This window comes from Urocitellus parryii, chromosome 14 (assembly GCF_045843805.1).
Source record: "Urocitellus parryii isolate mUroPar1 chromosome 14, mUroPar1.hap1, whole genome shotgun sequence".
NCBI lineage: Eukaryota > Metazoa > Chordata > Mammalia > Rodentia > Sciuridae > Urocitellus > Urocitellus parryii.
The window spans coordinates 46,138,283-46,164,516 of record NC_135544.1 but is presented as its reverse complement, the minus strand read 5'-3'; the positions used below and the strand labels follow the sequence as shown (position 1 = coordinate 46,164,516).

The 26,234-nt window shown below is 37.1% G+C and overlaps 1 protein-coding gene across 8 annotated transcripts in view; it reads right to left on the bottom strand.

The window, feature by feature from the left end:
* The window catches only part of Marchf1 (membrane associated ring-CH-type finger 1), a 410,023-nt gene that overhangs the window by 75,800 nt on the left and 307,989 nt on the right, over positions 1 to 26,234 (bottom strand). For all 8 annotated transcript variants that reach the window (XM_077792655.1, XM_077792651.1, XM_077792654.1 and 5 more), the window contains one exon: positions 94 to 173. In XM_077792655.1, coding sequence (XP_077648781.1) covers positions 94 to 173 — 80 coding nt within the window. The remainder of the gene's footprint in view (positions 1 to 93; positions 174 to 26,234) is intronic.

Here is a 26,234-nt window from a genome sequence, read left to right as displayed (position 1 = left end):
AGAAGCAAGAGCTACACATTCTCATACTATAAAACAAAAACACAAAACACCTGTCTAAGCAATATTGAATAAGATTATTTGCTCAGCACTTACCTGCAAATGTCCTGAGTGGATGGACAGACAGACAACCTTGACTGGCTCCTGGGAGCTGCCCCTGTCGTTGGGCTGCTGGCCTGGAGAAACAAGTTAGATAATTTGGCATCTTGGTTAAGGTAATACATGGTCGATATCTTGCTTTTTTTCCACATATTTAAAAAATTACAACAAACGTGGCTGCCAGTCATGTTGCTCACAGTGCAGCTCACAGAATGCAGGAAGTCAGAGGCTCTTTTGCAAAAGTAAAACTCATTTTGAGGAACTTGGAACAGCTGATTTGCTGTACCACTCTGCTGTTGCTTCACACCATAGAGGAAGATGATTCCACAAGTTTCTATTCTATTTACTATAATCATTTGAGTGGACTAGCTCAATTTGCCTGGGAAACAAATAGGAGAGCCCATGAACCAAGGGAGTAAAATGCTATTATGTGATAAAGATGATAATAATCTGGGGAGCTGAAATAATCAAATAGCCATGAGATTGCTACATACTGCCTTGAGTTAACACTGAGGCCCCATGAGACAATATATTTGAAAACACTTTGTAATATTTAAAAGCCTGTGGTTGACCCAATTATCATTTCATCAGTGGAACTAATAAAATCATTCCATTGCAACAGTATTGACCTTTCATATGTTTTTAACCCTGTGACATATTGAGCTTGAGAATGAGAGCCTGAAATAATTCAGGTTATTATCACAAAGTTGAATACATTTCACTACATTTTCTACCTTTGAAATACAGCATTCTCTTTATTTGACTTCTTTAAGCTATTGTTTTTAACACAGAAGATGACGATAAATGGAAAGCAAGAGTGTACTGGTAATTTACCCTGTGCATTGTGTTGTTTTCTGTTGTGGTGTTATCTACCATTTCTAATTCTTACAATAACTTCACAATGAGAAATAATAAATTATAGTTTTTAGTAAATATTTATGCCAGTCATTATTTCAAGCCATTTCCACATATTCAATTAATATAGTAAAGGCATGTAGTAAATACTGAAATTATTTGTGTATTGCAGTTGAGGAAACTGAAAAATTAGGGCAGATTTTCACTCGTAGGTGGTGGAGCAGAGATTTTGGACCAGGAATCTGATTCTGCCATCTGTTCTCTTATCCAGCAAGATAGCTTCTCCCCCTCCACACATGAGGAAACCAAGTGAGTTACCAGTCTAGATTCAGGCCTATCTGACTGCATAGATGAGATAAACAGCTAAGTCACCAGGATAGTAAGAATAAGAGTAAAAAGATTAACCCAAATTTCACAGAAGCTCTAAAAATTCTCACATTAGAAATATGGGAATCATCTCATGCTGAGAATTGTGGGATCCAGAGAGAAAGAGAAATTAATTCTTACTCAAGACATTAGAAAAACATGGGAAGAGGAGGCTGAATATCAGTCCTTCAAAGATGTCCACATCCTAATCTCTGGACCTTGTAGACAAGTTTCCATACATGGCAAAAAGGACTTTACATATGTAGTTAAGAATTTTGAAATGGGAAATTTATCCTGAGCTATCCTGGTAGGCTCAATATAATCATGAGGATCCTAATAAAAAGGAGACAATGGAATTAAGTCAGATGGCAAAAACAAAGGATAGAGGAGTAGAGGTCAGAGAGAAGGAAATATGCCACACGGATGATGGCTTGAAGGGAAAGGCCCGAAGTGAAGGACTGCCAATGGTCTGTGGATACTGGGAAAACGTTAGAAAAGAGTCCTCCCCTTGAGCCTGAAGAAGGAATCCAGCCCTGCAGACACCTTCATTTTAGCCCCATGGAGCCCATGTTTGGCTTCCAACCTCCAGAACTCTAAGATAATAAATTTTTGTTGTTCACAGTCAGCAAGTCTGCAGCCATACATTACACAGTTATTGGAAAGTAATATAGGGTGAGACACTTTAGCTAATCTTCAAAGGCAAACCAGACAAGACTCAAAACCACAAATAGCACCATATTTCTCTGGCATTCAGAAATCTCTCACAAATCAATAAAGAAAGGCCAATTGATCTCATAGAAAAATGAGTGAAACACACAGATAGGTAGTTCACAGAAAAGGAAATACAAAGGATCAAAATTCATATGTAAAAAGATGTCCAATTTTAAATAAGTGAACAGATGCAAATTTAGTTAATAATGGGTGTCCACTTCCATTTAGCAAATGAGCACATTCAAAAAAGATTGCTAATACCCACCTAGTGTCACTGAGGTGTGGAAACCAATCATTTTCATATATTGTTGAAGTAATTGTAAGTTTTCACTTACTTGGAGGACAATTTGGTAAACATTTTGGTAGGAGGGACTGGGGATTGAATCTAGGGGCACTTAACCACTGAGCCACATCTCCAACCCTTTTTTAATATTTTATTTAGAGACAGAGTCTCACTGAGTTGTTTAGGGCCTCACTAAATTGTTTCACAGGGCTTTGAATTTGTAATCCTCCTGCCTCAGTTTCCCGAGTCACTGGAATTACAGGCATGCACCACTGTGCCCGGCTGTAGAATATATGTTTAAGAGAAAAATTAAGTTTCAAAATTGCATACAGTGTGATCTTATTAAGGGAAATAGTGTTTTATTGATGTCTTTGCATATGACACAAAAAGCTTAGAGGTGTTCACAGCCAATCATTGACAGTAATTATCTTTATGACTTAGGATTACAGAAAGTCTTCAGTTTTCAAATGATCTGTTTCTATATCTAATCTTAATAATAGGAGGTTCATTTTAAAAATCATGTTTAGAATGTTGTAAATGGTGGCTATTAATATCAGGAATAAAGATTTGTGTTTGTCTCCAGTGATTACTTAACCTCTTTGAGCTCCACATCACCTTTCAACTAAATACAGAATAGTAACACATGCTCGAAAGGATTGGTAAGATGATAACATGAATTTGTGGGTCTGTGTTGTAGAATGTTTTAGGTTAATAACAGCACATTAAGCTTGAAATATTAAAATTCTTTTTATGCATTCCTCATAAATCATGGACAATGACACGTGGACTCAATGGTATTTCCCTGAGGGAAAGACATGTGACAGCCGTAGGTCAGTGACTCTCAATCCTGGCTAAACAATTGAATTGCTGGGAATTTTAAAAAAAATATCTTTCCCTGAGCCTGATTCTAGAATCTTTTAGGACTGGGATCTGGACACAAAACCTGGACAGCACTATTCTTAAAAACTGCCCTAGTTACTATAATGTGCATCCAGAATTACGAACTTCTGGCTTTAGTCAAAAGAGACACAGCTTTGCTTTTAAAATGTCACATTAGATGTTTTTCTGAGACTCCAGTGAGATAATATTGAAAGTTTGATTTTTTTTTTTTTGAGAGAGAATTTGGGAATATTCTCATCCTTGGATCTCATTTTCATATAGCTAGAAGAGATCCTGGAATTCTAGACACAGCTTTACTGTAACCCTAGTCTAAGGAGAGAGAAGGAATGACCCAGGGAAAATTCTAGTGTGCAGGAAGTAAAATCACAGTCTTTCTGCTGAAGAGCAAGTCAGGGGAAAAAGAACAAGGGGTGAATCCCACTATCTCCATCGCCCATTTATCCACGGTGGGTTGAACCTAGGCTGAGAAGAGAGGCAGGGGTAGGGCAAGGTATGTGGAAGACTCATCAGGATATTCCTGGGGGAAGCCAAAGCACAGCCTTGCTCTTCAAGCCTGTTCCTTTCAGTTCAGCTTTTCAGCCAGCAAGAGCAGTGCCTCTTGTGCACCTTTGTGGGAAGGTACAAGGGACAGAAGAGGATAGACGGGAGGGGGCGGGGAGAGTGAGGAAATCCAGACATCATCAGTGCTTTCTTGGGCATGTGAAAGCTAGCTGCAACTGCTCACCAGGGAGGGCAAGTAGGGTCCACCAGAGTAAAGTGAATGTGACTTCCTAACAGTAGGACACAGGGAAGACTGCCCAGTCAAGAAGCCTGGCATTGCCTGGGAAAGCTGAAATAGGTGGGAGGCCAGAGCCTTGCTCAACTGTATTTGGAAAGTTGGCCACCAGCTCCCAGGCCAGGAGCATTTTACAACAGATCTGGTAAATCCAGAGGACAGAATCTGCATAGAGGCCCCTGCTCCGTGTGTACTCAGGAAATGGAAAAGGCAGGGTGAGAAATGCTGCAAAACTGAATGCAATTAAGCTCTGAAGCCATAGTGACTGGAGTCATTTTTATTTTTCTCTTTTTAAATTAAACATTTCCCACATCAGCAATAATGGAAGTTCAAGAAAAAAAAAAATACTAAATGCCAAAGGCAGGGTGGCATTCATAAAAACCCCTGCACCATGACCTGAGGACAACATCTAGATATAGAGGAAAATGATTTTGAAGTGAAATCTATAATCCTATGGAATGAAAGTGGTATATGCAGGAAAAAGTGGAAGAGAATGGCAGAGCAAGTCATCTGAATGCCCCTTTTGACACACCAAGGTTTGGAAGGAGTCGAACATGGTTTCAAAAGAGGAAAATCAATTTTTGGCAATTCTCACCATTAGGAGAGTGGCTTGGAGCAGGGCTAGGTTCTTCAGCAGGTTAAAAAAATAAGGCACAACTAATAATGGGGAATCTAGCTGGCCTGGAGAGGCCCCAGAGAGCTAGTAGATGGCGCTATGTTGGTGTGCAGAGAACAAACTCAGCCTGGATATATTTCCTGTTGAAACCCAGCATTGAAAAGCGAGACAGAATAATTATTGTTAGCAGGGAAGGCATGGCAGAAAATTTAGTTTGAAACACCCGACCATGTCACCTCCTGTTTTTCAACAGAAACAGGTATTTGCTTCTATTAATATAAACCAGGTCCAAGATAAGCTTTGTCGATAGTTCAGATTGAACCATTGTGGCCAGAAAATCATAAGACTAGTTCTGAGAGCAAGGATTGTCTTCCTGGGTAATGACGAGGGAACATTCTGTGAAATAGAAGAGGTTGGTTCATAGCACCTAGGCTGCTAAGTAACACATAGACTTCCTGTGAGCTAGATTGAGAGACAGAAGATACCCAGGTATCCAGGGTCACATCCTTTCAGTACACTTCTCATGACACCTGAGGTTCTAGTGAAGAGTTCCTTAAGCATGCTAGCCAACCTCACAGAGACAGTGCCCCACCTTAGGTGAGTGTCACTTGGTTACTACTTATTCTGGGTTTTCTTGTGTTTTTGTTCAAGCTTGAAAGCACGGGAGTTAACACCCCTAAGAAAACCCTTAATAAAAATGGACACTATGAGCTTGTGGCCAAGTGACCCATCTTATTGTTCCTAAGGTGGAAAATTCTGAAGCCATCTTGGATATTTCTCCAGAGCCCCATGGGAATCAGTCTTCCATTACTAACTTCAAAATGCAGTCGAAAAATTCACTCCCCTCCCATCCTTATCTCATCCTTCTGTATGTTACCATTTATGATTCCTGGAAAACTTTTCAAACACACCAGTTGCACCAGAATCTTTGATACAGGTACTGCTTTGAGTGAAACCAAAATCGACAGAAAATTGACACCAGAAGTTGTGCTAGAAAGCAGACTGACGTGGTGGAATTTAGGAGCTGGATCATACTCATGGTTAGACATAACAAAACACTCTCTGCTGGTAGTGGATGGGGTGGAGATGGTGCCAAGTGAGCTGTAGCATCATAATTCCTGGACAAAGTTCAGGTGGTGAGAAGCATGCAGTAGCTTTAGTTTGGGTATAAGCTACAAGGCCAGTGGTGTTTATAAGGCTATACATTTGTTAGCTGTCTTGGAAATTCTATGAAAGAGAACAAGTTCAACCAAGCCAAGGGCACTCTGTGAAAGCCTATGTACAAGTGTACCCCAGAGTATAAAAGGCGCAATCCCTGTACAGTCCTCAATTGAAGGAAGGCAGAAGGTGGAGAATAAACACACCAGCTCACTGCTTGGCTACAGCCTTGACATTTCTTAGGAGATCCTGCTGATCCCTGTTGCCACTTCAGTGAGGCCCATATCCTTCCATTGGCTTCTTCTATTTTTCTGTCTCACTCCTCCTTCTCTCTCATTCTTTCTGCCAAGGAAGCATTTCCCAAACAAACTACTTGCACAAGCACTTGTTCTAGGCTCTACTTTTGGTAGAACATAAACTCAGAGACTGGACAATCAGAAGCTGTATTATTGGTGGGTACTGGGTCCATGAGTCCATGTAACAGAGTTTGAGTTACATACTTGGAGGATAAATCAGTTGATGATTGCCACTGCACCTGCTGGCCTTGGGGTATCTCCCATGCTCAGGTTGTAGCTCTGGTGCTTGATCTAAGTCTGACTGCAAGCACATCAAATGTCAGATCTTGGCCCCTTCCTCAACTTGATGCAGTAAATTATTGAGACATAGGAAGATATTCTCACAGTTCTCACCGCCTTCCATTTTTCTCCTTTTGACCCATGTTTTACAGGAATTTGAAACTTCCCTCCCTAAAGTACAACCCAAATAATTTTTTTTTCATTTCCTGAAAGGGCTTCAATAATTCGTCACTACCTAATAAATTAAATACATACATCCAGTTTGGGATTTTAGGCCTCTGTGTTCTGAATTCCATTCATTTTTCTGGTTTTCACTTCATCTATTTCTTTTAATTCTGAGATCCCAGCAAGAACTAGCTCATTTGCTATTCCTAAACATTCCCCTACTTTTGTTTCCATGACTTTACAGAGAAGAGCAAGAATTAGCCTTGGAATTTCCCTCGAGGGCCAGTTAATTTTCCTAACCTTATGTATACCCATTTTCTGAACTCCAAGAACCCTTTTAACTTCTCATATGGTATTAATCTTGCTCTAGCATTTAGTGCATCATCTGTGTCCTTGTCTAACCACTTCCAAACTGCCACACAGCTCTATAGCTAATCTTTTTTTTTTCTTCACTATAGAACAGAGCAAAAGAGGCCACGTCTTGCTCATTCTGGAAATCTTCATGGTGTCTTGGGTATAGTGGGTAGTTAATAAAGAGTTGTGGGGTAGAATGGAGTTTGGTAATAGTTGAACTGAGTTGAATTGACCTTGGTAAATCCTGTCCTGATTGCAGTAGCGATAGAGATGACAATCACACCACAGTGAACAAAGAAGAAAGGGTTCCAGTCTGTTCTACAGGACAGCCAATTCTGCCCTGTAACAGAATTAATGAAGTGAAGCCAAAGTTTCATTTAAGTCTTGAGACCCTTTTCTCAGACTTTAGAGTCAAGCAGCCCAACAAATGAATACTCACCTTCTATTTCCTTCTAAAGATATGGATTTCTATTTAGGGAATGACATAATTATATTATGTAGAGAAGAACATGTCTTTTTAACAATTTGGAAACAGGCAGGGCCTGTTTAAAGAGAAAACGTGGTAATTGAGGATAAAAATGAATTAAAATCTTTTAAATGCATGGCCCTATTCAGCAGCAATGTATTGTTTTAATTCGCTAGTTGGTACATTATGAGAGCTTGGTAATTTGTTCATCCCTTTAATAGGTGCAAGATTGAAATGGGGCTGGGGAGGGGAAAATAACAATTGGCTGGATGAGCAGAATAATATGTTCTTTGAAATGAAGCATTCTTTGTAATGGATGTTTATTTCAGATGATTACATTGTACAGTGCATTTAAATGGGAAAAACAAACAGGAGGCCAGCTGCACTAATTTTATCAAAGTTATTTATATCAGCAGTATAATTAAAGGCAGTAATTTCGAATTAGGTTTTCTGAGAATCCATTTATAGGCAACACAGGGCAACTTGTCTCCGTGGCATCTAGGCCATGATTGTGCTCTGGGGGTAATGTTAACTATTGCCAATTGGCCTTGGCATTTTGAAAATTAATTATCGTCTCAAAAGATTCTAAAGCTGTTGCTTCTTGCTGCCCTGACCGGTTTAGATCCACTCAACTAGGAGAGCCCGATATATAATTTATGGATATGACAAAAAATAATCGTGCACTATCATTTGCAAATGGCTTCTCTTATTTAGTGATACATTAATAATGTCCCATGAAGCATGATTCTAGAACTGCAGATGGGAAATGTGGTAGCAGAAGCTCTCTCTTTTTTTTTAAGCTCCCATTAATTTCAGCAGTATTTCATGAGTAGCATGTTGAAGAATGAAGTTTTAAATGGAATATTTCACTGGTTTAGCCAAAAATGATTTGGAAGACTCTTCTGGCTGTGAAATGATATTTAACAACAGAAAGATAAATAAATTTTGAATGTGTATTTATGCAGTCTCAACGCTGGAGGGAACCCTATAAAGGTGCCCTGATCTAACCCCCATCTGACACTATTATCCCATTCACAATTCTCAATGGGTGATCATCTGGCCCCTGCTAGTAACAGGGAATTCACCATCTCCTGAGAATGTCCCTTGCATTTTCAGAGTGCTCTAACTACATCATCCTAGCATTATATGGAAGCCTGTTTGTCTGTCATTTCCAGCAAGAGTCCCGTGTTTACCCTCCAAAGCCACTCTGCACTTGCTTAATGTGTAAGTCTTTTCATATCATAACATTTATTTCTTATTGATGCTCAAATATACCAATTTTTTTTGTACCCCATTTGGTCTTTTTTCCACGTTATGTATGTTTGGAATATACATTTGAAATAGATAAGCCTGGAATACACATTTGGAACAATGAATAAATAATTTAATTGGGAATAGGAGGCAGGTGACAAATCTGTAAAAAAAAAATATTTTCCACAACACTGGGTGGTGTCAGGTTACATATTCTACCTTGTTTGTGGGTAATCAGTGAAGGGTTCTGAGTAAAACAATGATGATAGATGTCCTTTTAAAAAGAATAATCTATCAGAAAATAAGATCAAAGAAAATTGACCTTACCATAGCACTCAAACCCTGAGAAATATACTAATTCATCAGTGGGATAGAATAAAGAGCACAGAAATAGACCCAGATGACATGGTCAATTGATTAATGACAAAACTGCCAAGATAACTTAACAAAGAAAGAAATGTCTTTCTTTTCCCTTTCTTTCTTTCTTTTACTGGTTCTGGAAGAAATGCATAGCTACATGGAAGAAAATGAGTCTCAACCCTTACCTTACCACATATAAAAAATTCACTTGAAGTGATTTATAAAACTAAACACTTAACATTATAAAACTCCTAGAACAGAACATAGGTGAAAATCACTGACCTTGGAGTAAGAATAGATTTTTTAGAAAAGACACAAACAGCACACAACTCATATAAAACAAAATATTGATAAATCAGACTTTATAAAAATTAAAAACTTTTTCTCTCAGACACAAAGAAAGAGAAAATGAAAAGTATAATATTGGATAAAGAACTTGTATTGGAAATACATAAAGAATTCTACACTTTTATAAATCAGTGATATATATATATATATATATATATATATATATATATATAGACAATTCACCAAAAATGGTGTAAGTATTTGAGAAGACATTTGAAAAGACATATGATTTTCTATGTGCCTAGGAAAAGCTACCTCAAGTCATTAATCATCAGTGAAATGGAAATTAAAGCCACAATGACATATCGCTATGTACACATTAGAAAAGCTACAATTAAAAGTGCTAATGGTGTCAAGTACCAAAAAGGATACAGAGCTACTGGAACTTCTGTACATTGTTGGAGGAATTGTAAAAATGAAAACCATTTGGAGCTTTCATATAAATTTAGATAAACCTACCATGATCTAGTCATTCTACTCCTATGTATTTACCCAAGACTAATTAAAACAGGTATCTACCCACACCAATACCTATACAAATGTTTAGAGATAGCAGCTTTACTACACAATAGGTCCAAACCATAATAAACCAAGATCTGCAACAATAGGTCAATAGATAAGAGAAATGGCCTATTCATACTGTTAAATACTATTCAGCAAAAAAGAAACGGTGGATATATGCAACATCAGAGTTGGAATCTAAAATAATTATGCTGAGTGAAAGAATCCAGTTACAAGAGCACATACAGTGAAATCCCATTTATAAAGCAAATGCTTCTATAGTGACTCAAGTCATAGTAGAGGTTGCTAGGGTCAGAGGCGGAAAGAGGGGAAAATTGACTCCATGGGAGTCCAAAGAGTTTTAGGAAGTTGACAGAAATGTTCAGTGTCTTGACTGTGGCAATGTTTAAATAAAAATTCATTGACTTAAACAGCTTAACGGGTTGCAATCTGTTGTTCTATTCATTCTGTTTGAAATAAGTTTATTTATTTTTATTCATCAAATAAATTAGATAAGAATTAAAAGTTTAATTTGACAATAGTGGTGGAAAAACACAAATTGGAGGCCATAGAAGCAAAAAACATCTTTATGTTCAAGATAAGGGATTATAAAGTATTTTTTATATAGGATGAAAAAGGGAATGTAGATAAAAGTAGGAAGGACATTAAAAGAAAGATAATAGATTAATAAGTTGAAAAATAAAGATAAGGAAGTAGAGCAAAGTTGGTAATGGAGAAAAGACTGGAAAGGAAAAAGGTAAGAGAAGACGAGAAAAAAAAAGGAACAAAAGAAGAAAACAAAGAATAGAAAAAAGAGCAGGAAAGGGAATAAAAAGAAAATGTATTTATGTTCATACCTACTGTATTTTTTAGAGAGGAGCCTAGATATCTGTGGTTTTGGAAATGTTATGTACCCTAGTAATGATTTATTCTATAGTTTCATAGAAAATAAAATTACTTAGCTACTTTGCTATGCTAATGTTCTAAGTCAAAGCTTTTGAGATGTGAAGCATGTTAAGGCATATCTTAACCTAGAATAAACAGTTATGCATGAAGATTCAAATATATAACAAAATCAATTGAATATTTTATATATATATATATATATATATATATATATATATATATATCTCCTGCCTCTTGCTTTGAAGAAGGTTTAATAAATGGTATGAAAAATAGTTGGATAATTAAAAAATGTATTTGTATATATCTTCTATCTTGCTCAGGAATGAATTTAAGGTAATGTACCCAACTTACAAAAATACATCCAATATGTTGACACAAACAACATAAGATACACTGTGATTAAATTAAAAGTAAGAAAATCCTAGAAGAAAATATAGAGGGAGAAACTTCATGACATTGGTTTTGGTAATGATCCCTTGGATGTAATAATTAAAGCAGTTAGCAAATGGGAAAATTTGACTGCATAAAAAGAGTCTGCTGTGCATCCATGGAAACAACCAACAGAGTGAAAATTGCATCCTGAGGAATGGGAAAAATACTTGCAAATCATATTTATATATTTTTTAGTATTTATTTTTTAATTGTAGTTGGATACAATACCTTTATTTTACTTATTTATATGTCGTGCTGAGGATCGAACCCAGGGCCTTGTGCGTGCTAGGTGAGTGCTCTACTGCTGAGCCACAACCCCAGCCCTCATGTTCTTATTAATGGTCAATATCCAGCATGTATAACTCAATAAGAAAGTAGGCAACCTGATCCAAAAGTAGGTAAAGAACTTATATAGACCTTTCTGCAAAGGAGACACTCAAATAGCCAACAATCACAAGAAACTATGCTCAACATCACTAATCATTAGGAAAATGCAAATCAAAACTAGTTTGATATCACCTCATCCCCATAGTATGGCTTTCATTAAAATACACCCACACACCCAAGCACACCCAAGGACAGAAGGAGAGAGAGAGAGAGAGAGAGAGAGAGAGAGAGAGAGAGAGAGAGAGAGAGAGAGAATATGACAAGTCTTAGGAAAGATGTGGAGAAATTGGAATCCTTTTGCTCTATTGAGGGGAACATAAATTGCTACATTTACAATGAAAAACAGTATACCAATTCCTCAAAAAATTATAAATGAAATTACTCTTTGATTCAGCAATCCATTTCTTTAATTCTTTAAAAGAATTAAAGTATAATTTCTAATAGAGACATTTGTGCACTCATGTTCGTAACAGCATCATTCACAATAGCTAAAGGGTAAAAGAAACCCTTTGTCCCTCAATGGATGAATGCATTACAAAAATGTATTTATATACAATAGAATATTGCTCAGTCTTAAAAAGAAAGAAAATCATATCACATGGATGAATCCTCAGGCTATTATGATAAACACAATAAGCCAGTCACAAAAAGACAAATACTATATGACTTCACTGATGGGTACATAAAATAGACAAATTCACAGAGGCACAGTAGAATGGGGGTTACCAGGGGTTGGGGGAGGAGGAGAGTGGAAAGTTGTTTTTGAATGGATATAAAATTTCAACTTTGCAAAATAAAAAGAATCCTGGAGAGTGATTACATTCAAGTGTGAACGCTAGGGTTTGGATATCATTTGAGTATCTCTCAAGGGCCTATGTGATTGTAAGCTTGGTCCCCAGGGTGTCATTAGAGGAAATTGGTGGAAGCTTTAAAAAATGAGGAACCAGGGAGTTCTTGTGTGACTCCTTGGTTGTTTTCATGAGAAGGTTGTTATAAAAGGAGCAACCCTGGTCTCTCTCGATTTGTCTGCTTCCTGGCTTGAGATGTGATCCTTCCTCTACACACACTCCACCACCTGCCATCTGTCATGGGGACAGATCTTGCACCCTGCCACTTAAACTTTCAGCCTCCAAAAGTGTGAGATGAATAAACTCCTTTCTTTTTCTTTTTCCTTTTTTGCAGCACTGGAGATCAACCAAAGACCTTGTGCACTGTGCGTTCTACCACTGAGCTATGTTCTAGTCGTCATACCTCCCAACTATTTCTTAAAAGACAGTTTATCTCAGGCATTTTTGTCATGGAAATGAAAAGCTGACTAATACAGAAAATTGGTACTGAAGACTGGAGTTGTTACTGTAACCATACTTGCAAATATGGAGCAGGCTTTGGAACTGGTTAAGTAGGGTTGGAAGAATTTGGAGAAACAGGTCAGAGAAAGCTTAGAATGCTTTCTAGCATCCCAAGTAAGGCATTATAGGTGATTTTTTGAGATAGATCAGAAAACTAGGAGACTAGAAAAGAGCTAGAACATCTTAGCAATTGGATAGGTAAGTAGTTGTGATCAGAATACTGATAGAAATGTGAGCAGCAAAGGCCGTAGAAATGAGATTCTCAGATGAAAATGAGAATTCTATTGGAAATTGGACCAAAGGCCAGTCTTGTTATACTGTGATGGAGAATCCAGCTGCATTATGTCCATGCCTTAAGACTTCATGGAAGCTTAATTTAAGAATGATGGATTAGTTTATTAGGCAGAGGAGATTTTGAAACAGCAAAGCAATCGGGCTGAGGTTTGAATATTACTAGCTGCTTTTATTCAGTTTTGCCGTGAGAGTGAGGGACAAAAATAAGCAGGAAGATTGAGAATATTTGAGGGAAGGAGAAAAACAACAACAACAAAATATGTGAGGAGGCAAATGTGTGGTTTAGAAGGGGGTGAATGAGCTGCCACTTGCTAAGAGGTTAGGATGGATAAAGGGGACCATATGCTTATCAGCAGGACAGTTGGAGAAAGGTCTTGGGGGCAGCTGGGAGTTCTACAGGACCACCCCTCCCATGACAGGGCTGGAGACCTAGAAATGAAAATTTGTTTTAGAGACCTGCCAGGGCAGAATTGTTTCAGTAAAGAGCTCTTCACATCCCTGCATGCCCAGGACCACCTGGGTCTTTTGGCTCGCTGGGGAAGTGCGCCAAAGCCATTGCAGCCCTGGTTCAAGAGGGCCCAGGTGCAGCTCATGCCAGCAGTTGACCTTGGCATTGTCTACTCAATGCTGCATTTGCAGGTATACAGAATGCAAAAATTCTGGGGTCACAGCAGCTTCTAATGAGATTGCCAGGAAGCCTTGAGAAGCTAGGGGACCCCTGTGTGGAGCCCCTGATGAACGCAGTGGAGCTGTGGGAGTAGAGCTGTAGGGGAGACCACAGAAATGCAGAGCCTGCCACAGGCCGTGCCAGCCTTGGAAAGCCACTGGCACTGGGGGTCGCAGCCTCAGAAAGGGGGAGTCTTCCTAACTCCTTGGGGGCCCAACTCCCACCACAGTGTGACTAGGATATCGAGTTGGAGCTTTAGGGTTTCATGTTTCCCTACTGTGTTTTGTTTTGCTTTGGGCCCATCACTCCTTTCTACTTCCCTATTCCTCCCTTTTAGAATAGGAATGTTTCCTCTGTGCCTGTTGCACCATTGTATCTTGTATGTACCTTTTTTTTTTTTTTAATTTTTATTGTCTCACAACTAAAATCAGATGAGACCTTGGACTTGGAATTTTGAGCAATGCTAGAACAGTTAAGACTTTGGGATTCTTGAGAATGGAATGAATGCATCTTACAATGTGAGACAGATAAGCACTCTTGGGGATTAGGGACAGAATACTGTAGTTTTGATGTGGATTGGATGTCCCTCAAGGGTCCATATGATTGGAGGCTCAGTTCTCAGGTACTGGTAGGTAATGGAGAGTTTAAGAAGTAGGGTCTAATGGGAAGTATTTAGGTCATTGGGAAATTGGGGCAGTTCTAATGAAACCCCTTGGTAGTTTTCATGAGATGGTTGTAAAAGGAGAAAACCTGGCCCCTCTTGCCTGCGTTTTTTTCTAGTTTGAAATGTGATCCTTACTCCATGTTCAGTACACCATCTGCCATGGGGCCAGAGCATGGCTATGCCCTTTGCACTTTGAGCCTCTCAAACTGTGAGCTAAATGAATAGCACATCTCAGGTATTTCATTCCAGTAAGAAGAAACTGCCTAATACAATGAGTGTAGTTAATGCTCACTATACACTTAAAAATGGGTAAGGGGTAAATTTAAATACATGTATATAAAAATAAATTTAAATAAGTTTATATACATATATATACATACGTACACATATATGTACAACTAGAAAATAAATGTAACTTGAAAATGAGATAAAATGAAGAAAATGAGACAAAGGGAAAATAATAGCAGAAAAATGAGGTCCATACCTTTGAGTACACTGATCAGAATAACAACCCCAAATTTGGTTCTAAGTCTTCCAGTTTCTGATACAAAGAATTATATGGTTTACACTGTCCATAAGGTAAAAATAAACTGAATGATTAGAAGCATCACAATGCTAATACTGAAACCAAAAAGCACCTTAATCTCTGGGTGATAATTTAGAAGAAACAGTGATGAATACCTACAGACAATATGATTTTATAATTAACAGAGCTATGAGATTCTAACACAAGTTCATTATTAATTTCCAATGGTATAATGCACCATTCAGTGTAACATGAAATTTTTTATTTTGACATTATTATTATTATTATTCAGAAAATAATAATAATGGGGCTGGGGTTGTGGCTCAGCAGTAGAGTGCTTGCCTAGCACGTGTGAGGCACTTGGTTTGATCCTCAGCACCACATATAAATAAATAAAATAAGGGTATTGTGTCCACCTACAACTAAAAAAAAAATAAAAAATAATAATAATGGATATGTGTTTGATATTTGTTGTTATAACTATAACTCAGCTCTCCCCTGCTTTCTTCTTTTAAAAGTATATAAAAAGAAACTTTCTTCTTGGTTTATCAGGTCTTTATCATACTATTCAGATGGGCAGCAAGTGGTGCTAAAAGTAAGCAGAAAGGTGGGTCAGATTTCTCTACAAAGAAAAAATTTATAAAAGAAATAAATAAGATCTGATAAGGAAGAAGATTAGGGATAGAGTGATAAGACAGGGAGCTGAAAGCAATTTTAGGAGTTTTGTGAATGAAACAAAGATGAGCAGCTATTTTATGAGTGAGGAACAAGGCAATGTAGATAAGGAAAGGCTCTCTAAGAACACTTATTGTGTGTTCTTTGACCTAATTCCAGCTTCATCTTCACCCCTTCCCCAGTCCACAGACCGTCCCCAGAAAAACTGTCATGACAATTCACCTGTGCTTACAGAATTGGGATTGAATTCCTGCTGAATGAGATTTTGTGTCCAGACAGGACTTACTTTAGGAGCAAGAGAGCTTGGATTTATTTGGGTGAAATGAATGAAAAGCAGCTCAGTGGGAGGCAAAATACAGGGTCTGGAATACTCTTTCCTCTCTGACTTTATTCAGGAATCAACTTTAGAGAATTGCAGGAAAACCTAGAGATGAGACAATTGTTTTATACATATTGCGTCTCCCAACAAGCTTGTTAATAAGACTATGGTTCCATGAAGACATTCTGTATTTCCAGGTAAGGGTGGGCTCACATAAGGTCAGGCAAAGTAGTCATTGTTTCACTCCTGTTGAGGATGCTGTCAAGAATGTGAGGCTGAATCCAAAGCCAGCAAACATTCAGAAGGAAATTGGTGAAAGATGCACATGTAGTCTGGCCAAGAGCTGTGAGAAGAAGCTTTTAAAATTCACTCAAATGCACAGATAAAAGGACAGTCAAGGTCTCAAATTTTAATAGTATTGTTAATAGTGACAGACATATTAAGTAAGAAAATATGATTTTTTTTTTTGCTTTGGGCCCAATACTCCTTTTTCTAGGACAAAATTATCCTAGAAAAAAAATCAGAGAATATCCAATCATATTTCTAACATGTTTATTAAAAAAAGGAATTCAGAAAAACCAACTACAGCATATTTAACAGCCTGAGCAATCATCTTCTATCAAGTTAAATAGGTTGCCAACTTCATGCCTAGGTAAATGCATAAGTTGGAATTTTAGGCAAAATTATTGGCAGTTTAAGTCCTAACAAAGTCACTTTAATTTTAGCTAGTTAATTTGTAAATGTTTAGTATAATAATAATTGGGCCAAGTGTCTATTAAGAGTACTTTTTGTTATTAAAATAATTTTATCTGTGTCAAAGAGAATGTTTATTTTTCTATTTCAAATGCCAAAGGGGTACCAACAGCTATAAGACAAAAGAAGTTAAAAAAATGAAAAAGTTTTATATGATATTAGTCTCAGTTTCATAGTTCCTTCATTTGTAATGTGTGTTTTAATGGTTTTAATACAAAATCTCATTATCATGTCAACCTGTAAGTGCAGTCCCTATTGTCCCTAAAGTCATTTTGAACATCTGGCAAATACAATACATTTTACCTAATGTTATAATGTGTCATTCTTGCATTCTTACATGCTAACTTCTAATTTGAATCTGCTGTAAGAAGTCAAAGAATATTTAATACCTAGTTACTACTTCATAAAATCTGTCACTTTTCAAGAATAAAATGATAGTTTAACTTTGACTGAGAGAGCAAAGGGAAATCAAATATGAACTCTTGGAGAAGAAAGAAAAGAACTAAAGTTACTACAATTCCTGTAATTCAGTCATTATAACTAATAATAGTATAAGAAAATTATGGCTGTAGGAAAAGGAAAGCTTCTAAAGGTAATGAACTCTAAAGATACTCCTAAGTCTGAGGTTCCTGAAGGTCTTGGAATGCATTTCCTCTGAAAATCCTGGTTCTTACCACATATTAGATCAGGAGTGGAAGCTACAGGGAAGATAAATTACTTGCAGTGATATTGCCACAGTCTGGCTGGGCACAATTCAGGAGCCACTTATCAAAAGAAATGAACTTTATTTTTAGAACCACACACGCCAAACAAAACAGCTCCTCAGGAAAAACCTTCAGAGCCCAACTGCCACCACCAGCTTCCCACAAACCTCTCTACCTCCCCCACTCCTCCTGCTCTTGAGGCCAATTGGCTGGATCGTGTGGGCGAAGCCAAAAAAGTCCCCCAATGAGCAGCTCTGTGGTCTGAAAGGGCAGGGAAACATCCCAATGAGCATCACCACAGAGGAGCCAATCAGTTGGCAGCTAGAAGTTGCTGGGGCCGCTGTGAGCCAATCATCAGCTGGCAGCTGGAAGTTTGCTGGGGCCCCTTTGGCTGTGGCTCTCAACATCTGAATTGTGCCCAGCCAGACTTCGGCAGATATGTAAGAGTTAACCAATACCTGGGCTTACTTCAGTGTAAAGCAAATATTTATATGCAGGTAACAGGGGAGTTTCTTCTTAACTTAAACAAAAGTAGAATTTTTGTTGGAAAAAACATGAATCTGATGGGTACTTTCAGGAATACCAAAAAATTCCAAAATTCTTTGGAATTTCAACTTTCTAGTCTAGTCATTTTCTCGTAGATTTCCATTTATCTTCTTTTTTTTATTGTTAGCATCTTCTTTTCCAGATTGGTGCTAGAGACTTGTGGGACTAGAAACAAATTTGGTTTATCTCTATTGGAGTTGAAAATTATGAAAAATTTCCTAATAGCTTTGGTTTGATTTGCACAGTGCACAATTTCTCAGAATTTCTTGAATTGAAGGTCAACATAACACTGATGTCTGGTATCCACCGATCCACCAATGGAGACATTGTGTTTCTATTCTTTTGGACATCTGCCTACCTGCAACTCTACTCTCACCATGCTAACATTGCCTGTATTTCCATATGTTGTAGTAGCCAGGCCCAATTCCTGCTCTGCTAGAGAAGATCACGGAGTTAGTAATTTGACTTTATATTTGGATCAAATACTCAATAAATTTTACACAGGTGCTCATAAATAAGCATGCAGCATTACTATTGATTGCTTTTATTTTTGTCCTTATTTGGAGGGTGATTCTGAGAGCTGGTTTTAGGCTTATGTTGTCATCTAGGGATGGGGGAGTGGCTTATTTATTCTTTTAAAATGAAGATATTAAAGAGTAGTTTTTTTAAATGAAGATAATAAAGAGTAGGTTTTCCTTTATTAATGTTTAATCACTTGAAGGTCTCCCTTTCCTGTTTTAAGAGTCAGTGTTGAAATTTCCTGTAGAGTAGCAGAACATCTGGTTTTATTTTCACATTACTATGTATAGTCATCACTGTTTGCTTAAAAGTCACTTCATTTCTGGGCAAATCATTCTCACTGGGTTTATAAATCATTGCCTTGCATTTTGGTTGACTTGATTGCATGTTTGTCTTTTGATTAAGTAGACAATTTTGTTGGATCTCTTTGTAAAGTTCCTTTCATAGCAACTGTTAAAATTAGATTGCTTTGTGTGTTCTAAAGCAAATGGATGGATGATTAATAGAAACTTAAGGAATTTACCATTTATTACTCCTGTTTGCTCCTCCAGAACTCCAGATTTGCTAAATTTATTTTGGAAAAATAGGATACTATGTTTCTGTGATTCTGCCAAAAAAAATTATCCTAAAAATGTCTGCATCTTCAGAATGCTATAATTAGAATTATTTGACTACAATGGATATAATTATTTATTATAATTATTAGATAATAAAACTAAAAGGATTTAGACTAAGAAAGAAAGATCCATTCACTGGGATAAGCACTATTTGAAATAATGTATTATCCTTGCATTTTCATATTTTGGTTTTTTTAAAAGATAATTTATTGCTAAAAATGAGGATTTCAGGGTACAAGAATGAAGTACATTTATATGAGTAAATTATTCTCAAATATTGATTTTGAAATATTCAACAAAGGGGAAAAAGCTATAGTTTCTTTTCTTGTAACTTCCCAGAGGATGTTCTGAATAATTAGCAATGATTTTAATGATTTACATTTCTTTGAACATTCTTCCCTTTTTTGAAGGGGAAGGGTAAGCAAGTGTTTGATAATAATCTTTTCAAAATAATCTTTTAGCTCATTTTTTGTAACTGCTTTGCTTAAGCAGAAAGAAAATGGCAAGAGGGGAAAGGTGGAAGAATAGTTTACAAATTTAGTAAGTAAGATGGAAGGAAAATGGGACTAATGAAGAGAATAATATAAGAGAAAAAATAACATTGTACAAATTTCTTCTATGCTCTTTTCAAATATCAATTTTTTTTTACCAAATTATTCAATAGTGCTCTCACAAGTGATATTATGTGTGGTTCTTAAAAAGTTTTTCAGCTATAAAACTTGTAACATTTATGTAAAGTTAATATTTCTGCATGCTTTTTTATGCCACATTTTCTTCAGCATGTTTTAGTTAAGATAGTATTTTCTCAAAAAGTCCTTCAAACTTATGTTATCTGAGCAAAAGAACAAAAGGAGGTCTTCCCTTTGTATCCACCCAGGGCAAATGGGATTTGTGGGAGCCTTAGGATTCAGCAAGGAGTCTGTGAAACCCCAGTGGAACTCAAGTCCTAGGAGGACCATTTTGAGAGGGAAGAGCCATATGCATATGGTAAACGCATCAGCTCTAGGTCTGGGTTCCAGACCTCGAAATGGCCCCATATCTTCAGACTCAGCTACAGCCCTGTTTGACCTTGGTCCTGCTACCAAAACCATCTGCCAAGGCATCTGCTTGGGAGAGAGACCATCCATCTTGGTCTTCACTACAAACCCACTAATTATGCTGTAACATGGTCCTAGCCTCTTCAAAACTATGGCCCAAGGATCAGTTCTGTTTGCACAAAGATCCAAAGGGAGACATGGCTATATATATATATATATATGAGTCCTAGGAACAGATTTTTCTAACTCAGACTCACAGCAGATCCTGAAATAATCCTGAATCTTGGCCCTAGCTCCTCTTAGCTTTAGTCAGAGAGTTCTGACCACCTAGGGATTCAGAGGGAGACACACTCATCCACACTCCAAAGGTATGCCAGCTGAACTAGGTCCTACAGCAAACTCTGAAAAGGCTCTGAAACTTACCTCCATTCTTCTCAGCTGAAGTTTAATGAGAGTAATTCTGCTTATACAGGGGCATGAAGAGAGACATCCTGTCAGGGCCCTTTTGGACTGATCTACTGATTTGATTCCACTGAATAGGTCTTCAAAAGACCTTAATATTCACCTTGGATCATTCTCAACTGCATTGTAAGTGCAGGCCTGCTTGCTCAGGGTCCTGCCAAAAGACATATTCATTTGTGAATCTCAGACACATGTTCAAAGACTTGGGTCTTGACTATAAAGTAGCCCTGTGACTTGGTTCTAGTCCCTCTCAGATACAATCAGGACAGTGCTACATGGCTAGGGAATCATATAGTGATCTAGAAAGAGTGCTCCAAGAGAATGGTGAGAATATGTACCCGTGATCCGATAACAAGCCCACTATCTTTATACCTGAAGTGTACCAAAATCTCAGTGCCAGTCCGAAACAACAAGGTCCTGGAGATAGTTCAGTCTACCCAGTGACCAGATAGAATTAATACTCACCAAAGACCCTGGTAACAGGTCCCCCAACCACAGACCTCTCTGTAGACCAACAATAGCCATATGACCTAGCACCAATCCCAAATGGTCCTGATGGCAATCCCTCAGACCAGGAATCTAATAATCTAATAGAAGGTTTTTAACTTGTCAAAACCAGTCTACACAGACTGGACAGAATGTTTTCTCCTTCAAATACACAGATGCCAATACAAATCTACATGGCTAATGAAGAATCAGGCCAATATGTAACTAGCATAGGAAACTAATAAAGGTCTAGCAGCTGACCACAAAGAAATGGAGATATGTGAGCTGCTGGAAAGAAAATTCAAAATAAAATTTATATTTTTTCCCAGAGAGATCAAACGCAGAGCCTTATATATACCAGGTGGGATACCATCTTAAAGCAACTCATCTTAAAGAAACTCAATGAGATATAAGAAAACATGGATAGGCAGTAGAGAAGCAATGCGTAAACAAAATGAGAAGTTTTAATAATAAAAGAGGAAACCATAAAAATATAGCAAATGGAAATTCTGGAACTGAAAAATACAATGACAAAACTGAAAAAATTCAATACAGAGCTTCAGCAGCAGACTCAAATATGCAGAATAAAGAAATGGCAGACTTAAAGACAAGTCATTCGAAATCTGCCAATCAGAGGGACAAAAAGAAAAAGAAGAATGAAAAAGAATAAAAGAAAAATAAAGGACCCACAGGATCCCAACAAGCACAGGGATTTACAAATTGTAGAAGCTATGGGAGAAGAGATCAGGAAAGGCTCCAAAAGGTCATTTAAGGAAATATTGTCCAAAAACTTCCCAAATCTTGGCAGGAATTTGGACATCTAGATTCATAAGCTTTAAGGGAGCAAGAACAATACAAAGAATAATACTCTGAATCACATTATTAATCAAATTATCAAAAGTTCTCAGAGAAAAACTTGAAAGCATCAAGATATGAGATTTGTCATATCCAATGGAATCTCCATTAGGCTATCAGAAGACTTCTCTATAGAGACTTGGCAAGTCAGGTGGGAGTGGAATGATAGGTTCAAATGGGCTGAAAGGAGAAATCTAACAACCAAGAATATTATACCTGACAAAGCTGTTCTTCAGAAATGAGAGATCAAGACTGTCCCAGACACACAAAAGCAGAGAAAGAACTTAACACCACTAACCCTGCCTTACAAGAGATGAGGAAAGGAGCACTTCACATTGAAACACAAGCATGTAAGTTGATAACACGAAACATACCAAAATAAAAACCGTCTGGTAAAGATAAAGGCATAGTCAAATTCCTAATCCTCAAATAGTGGTGTTGCATAAGTTAGTTATATCTCTAGTCTACAGGTTAAAAAAGTTACAAAAATATCTATAGCTACAATTTTATATATAAAAGATGTAAATTGTGACATTGGAAACATAAAATATGTGGGGGGGGCAGGTAAAAGTGTGAAGTTGTTATATGCAACCAAATTGAAGTTTCTATCAGCTTGAAATAGCCGGTTGTAAGTGTAAAATACTCCGTGTAAGATGCATGGTAACTACAAAGCAAAATCATTAGTAGAAACACAAAGTAAAAATAGAAAAGATTCAAAGTATATTACTATAGAAGACCATCAAACCATAAAAGAAGACAGTAAGAGAGGAAAAAAATGGATAAAGGAGCTACAAAACAACCAAATCAAACATTACAATGGTGGTAGTGACTCCTTATTAATCAGTAATTACCTTGAAGAAAATCAGGAAATGGACCCGACAGACAAACATACACAGAACATTCCATTCTACAGCAGAGGAATATACTTTTTCCCAATACACATGGAACATTCTGTAGGATAGATCAGATAGTAGATAAAACAAGTCTTAATAAATTTAAGAAAATTAAAAACATATTACATATCTTTTGCTAGTAGCCCTTAGGCATCTATACTAGGCGGAAATTTGGAAAATTCACAAATACATGAAAATTAAACATGTTCCTGTATAATTAATGAGTGGAAGGAGAAATTTAAAGGGAAATAATCTAGAAGCAAATGAAAATGGAAAGACAATATCCTAAAAGTTAGGGGATGTGGTAAAAGCAATAATGTGACAGAATTTTATAGCAAAAAAATGCCTACATTAAAAATGAAGATAATGCTGGGCATGATGGTGCATGCCTATAACTCCCAGTGGCTTGGGAGGCTCAAGTAGGAGGCTCGCAAGTTCAAATCCAGCCTCACCAACTTGATGAGGACATGAACAACTTAGGGACATCCTGTTTCAAAATAAAATTTAAAAAGGATTGGGGATGTGGCTCAGTGGTTAGGTGCCCCTGGGCTCAATTCTCAGTTCGAAGAAGAAGGAGAAGGAGAAGGAGAAGGAGAAGGAGAAGGAGAAGGAGAAGGAGAAGGAGAAGAAGAAGAAGAAGAAGAAGAAGAAGAAGAAGAAGAAGAAGAAGAAGAAGAAGAAGAAGAAGAAGAAGCAGCAGCAGCAGCAAATAAACAACCTAATGTTATACCTCAAGGATCTTAATTAAAAAACAAACAAATAAACAAACAAAAAACAACTAAGTTCAAAGTTAACAGGAGGAGGGAAATAGCAAATATTAGAACTGAAATAAATTCTAGAAGGACAACAGAAAAGATCAACAAACCATTACTGTGTTTTGTTGAAAGATAAAATGAACAAATCTTCAGATAAACTGAGGGGAAAAAAAGAGAAGATTTAAACTTTAATTTCCCACAAAAACTGAAGCAAATTCACAAAGTTGTTTGGTAAATTTCAATCTAAGCAAGAATACTACCAAAAATCATTTTTCTATTAACATGAAATAAAATGAGATTTTACTCTTTAATTTAGGGACTCATTTTCTTTAATTAACTTTGAGGAAAAAATGATTTTTTTCTAGGTCAAAACACAAAATTGGGACTAGGATTTATTTCTATATCAATCCTTGTTTCTAGATGTTAGGTTCAATTATTAGATAATTAGTGAGACAAATTTTAGCCCCTTACAGGATACTGCACAAGGATTTGGAGTACTGTATTCAATTTATTTGTATTATGAACTTTGGTGAGTTAGCAATTTTAAGGCATATCTACTCTTTCTAAAACATTCAAAGAAGTTTCATGCATGAAAACAGGCTGGTTAGGAATTTTTCATTTCTTCTAGTTAATCATGAAGATTTTATTCATTTTGTTATGCACTAGTCTAGAGCAGGGGTTAGTTAACTTTGGTCCATGAGCCAAACCCATCCTGATGCCTGCTTTTGTAAATGACTTTGTGTTGGAACAGAGCCATGCTCATTCATTTACATAAGGTCTGTTGCTGCTTTCCCACCATAATGGCAACATTAAGTAGTTGTGACACATTTTGTGACTTGCAGAGTTTAAAATAATGACATTTGGGTCCTTTGCAGAGAATACTTCTTGGTCTGAAGAGAAAAGAAAGTATGTAATGTTGTAGGGAAATTAAAAAGAATAAAGGAGGTGTGAATCATCATAAAGAAGATGAAAGAGAAGTAGTGGATAAAGAAACATTTTGTTCAGTTTGTGTGAACTCTAGCAATAGCAACTCAAAGAGGAATGATGGGAGAGGAAAAAAGAAGAAACTAGGGATTTAGATGTTTGAACAAAGGAAATGTAAACACTCATACACACAGTTACAGTGACTTAAAGCATCTCTTTCTGTCCTCCCATGTTTTCCTCTGAAGTATTGTTGCAGACACCATCTTTGGGGAAGCAATCTAGAGGCACAAGGAGTTCACTGCAGCCTGTTTTCCCAAAGTGACTATGTTTTTGGCTTTTCTCAAATCATCATGGTTATAGAAGGCAAACAGCACTATTTAAGTTGAAGGCATCGTGCAAGATCCAAGAGGCGCATGATTCATTTTTCTAGAATATGCTGAACTTCACTTCATTTCTGGTAAATTATGTACCTGGTGCAGCACATTCCTGAGAATGAGTTTTTCTTTGAGCGTAATATGCTCCATTAGACTGGGTATTCCATTAAAATGAATGGATTCTCTGCACTGAAATAGGTTACTGGAGCCCTCACATTGACTTATATCACACAGAAAGAACATTTTCCTGGTGTATTTTTGGAATTTAACTATACTCAGCTTAATTTCCTTCATACCCACAGGAATGTCTGATGTTACAATGGAAGAGAAATTTACAGGCAGCGAGTTATCAATCAAAACACATTGCACAAAAGAAATGGCTATTGGGAAAAATATAATTGGTGATAATTCATGTTTTTGTTCCTAAATTTATCCATCAGAGAGATTGATCTGGTGGAATTTTAAATAGACTTTTTAGGATAAGGAGTATCTGCAACATAGAGTCTGAGTTTTGCTGACCTCTCCAGTAGCTGAGGCTGTCCCCAACACAAGGGCCACAGATGTAGTGAGTTCTTAGCTTGACAGTTTTAATGCATGATGATAAACAAATACACAAAACCCCACGTAGCCTTTTCCCTCAAACACAGAAAACTGAGACTTTTCTTCTGATGCACTGTGGAGTCTCTGCTTATTTTTACAGTTTTCCCTCCTTATTCCCTTTCTTTATTGTTTCTCTTTCTGTGGTTTTAGTTTTCTGTCACCAACTGTGGCCCAGAAATATTAAATGAAAAATTCCAGAAATAAAAAATTGTAAGATGTAAATTGTACACCGTTCTGAGCTGTGCGTGTGATGCAATCTTGGGCAGCCTCCATCCATACCAGCCAGGATGTGAATCATCCCTTTTACCAGCATGTCCACCCTGAGTCACTCAGTAGCTGTATTGGTTATTAAGGAACTTCAGTGATTGTGTTCAAGTGATCTACATTTTACTTAGCATAGTAATATTTCTATTTTATTATTAGTTATAGTCCCTTTCTTACTGCACCTAAGTTATAAATTAAAATTTTAGGTATGTATAGGAAAACATAGTCTATGTAGAGCTCAGTACTATCCTGTTTCATGCATCCATCTTGAAACATATCCTCACAGATAGAGAGGGACAACTGTGACAGTGCCATTGTGTCCGTCATACAACCACTTGATTGCTGCATTCTAAACAGAGAGGACCAATATGATAAGCAGGGGATAAACAAGAGAGGACTAATATGAAGATAAAGGCAAAACGAGGAGCTGATCAGTACACCCTACT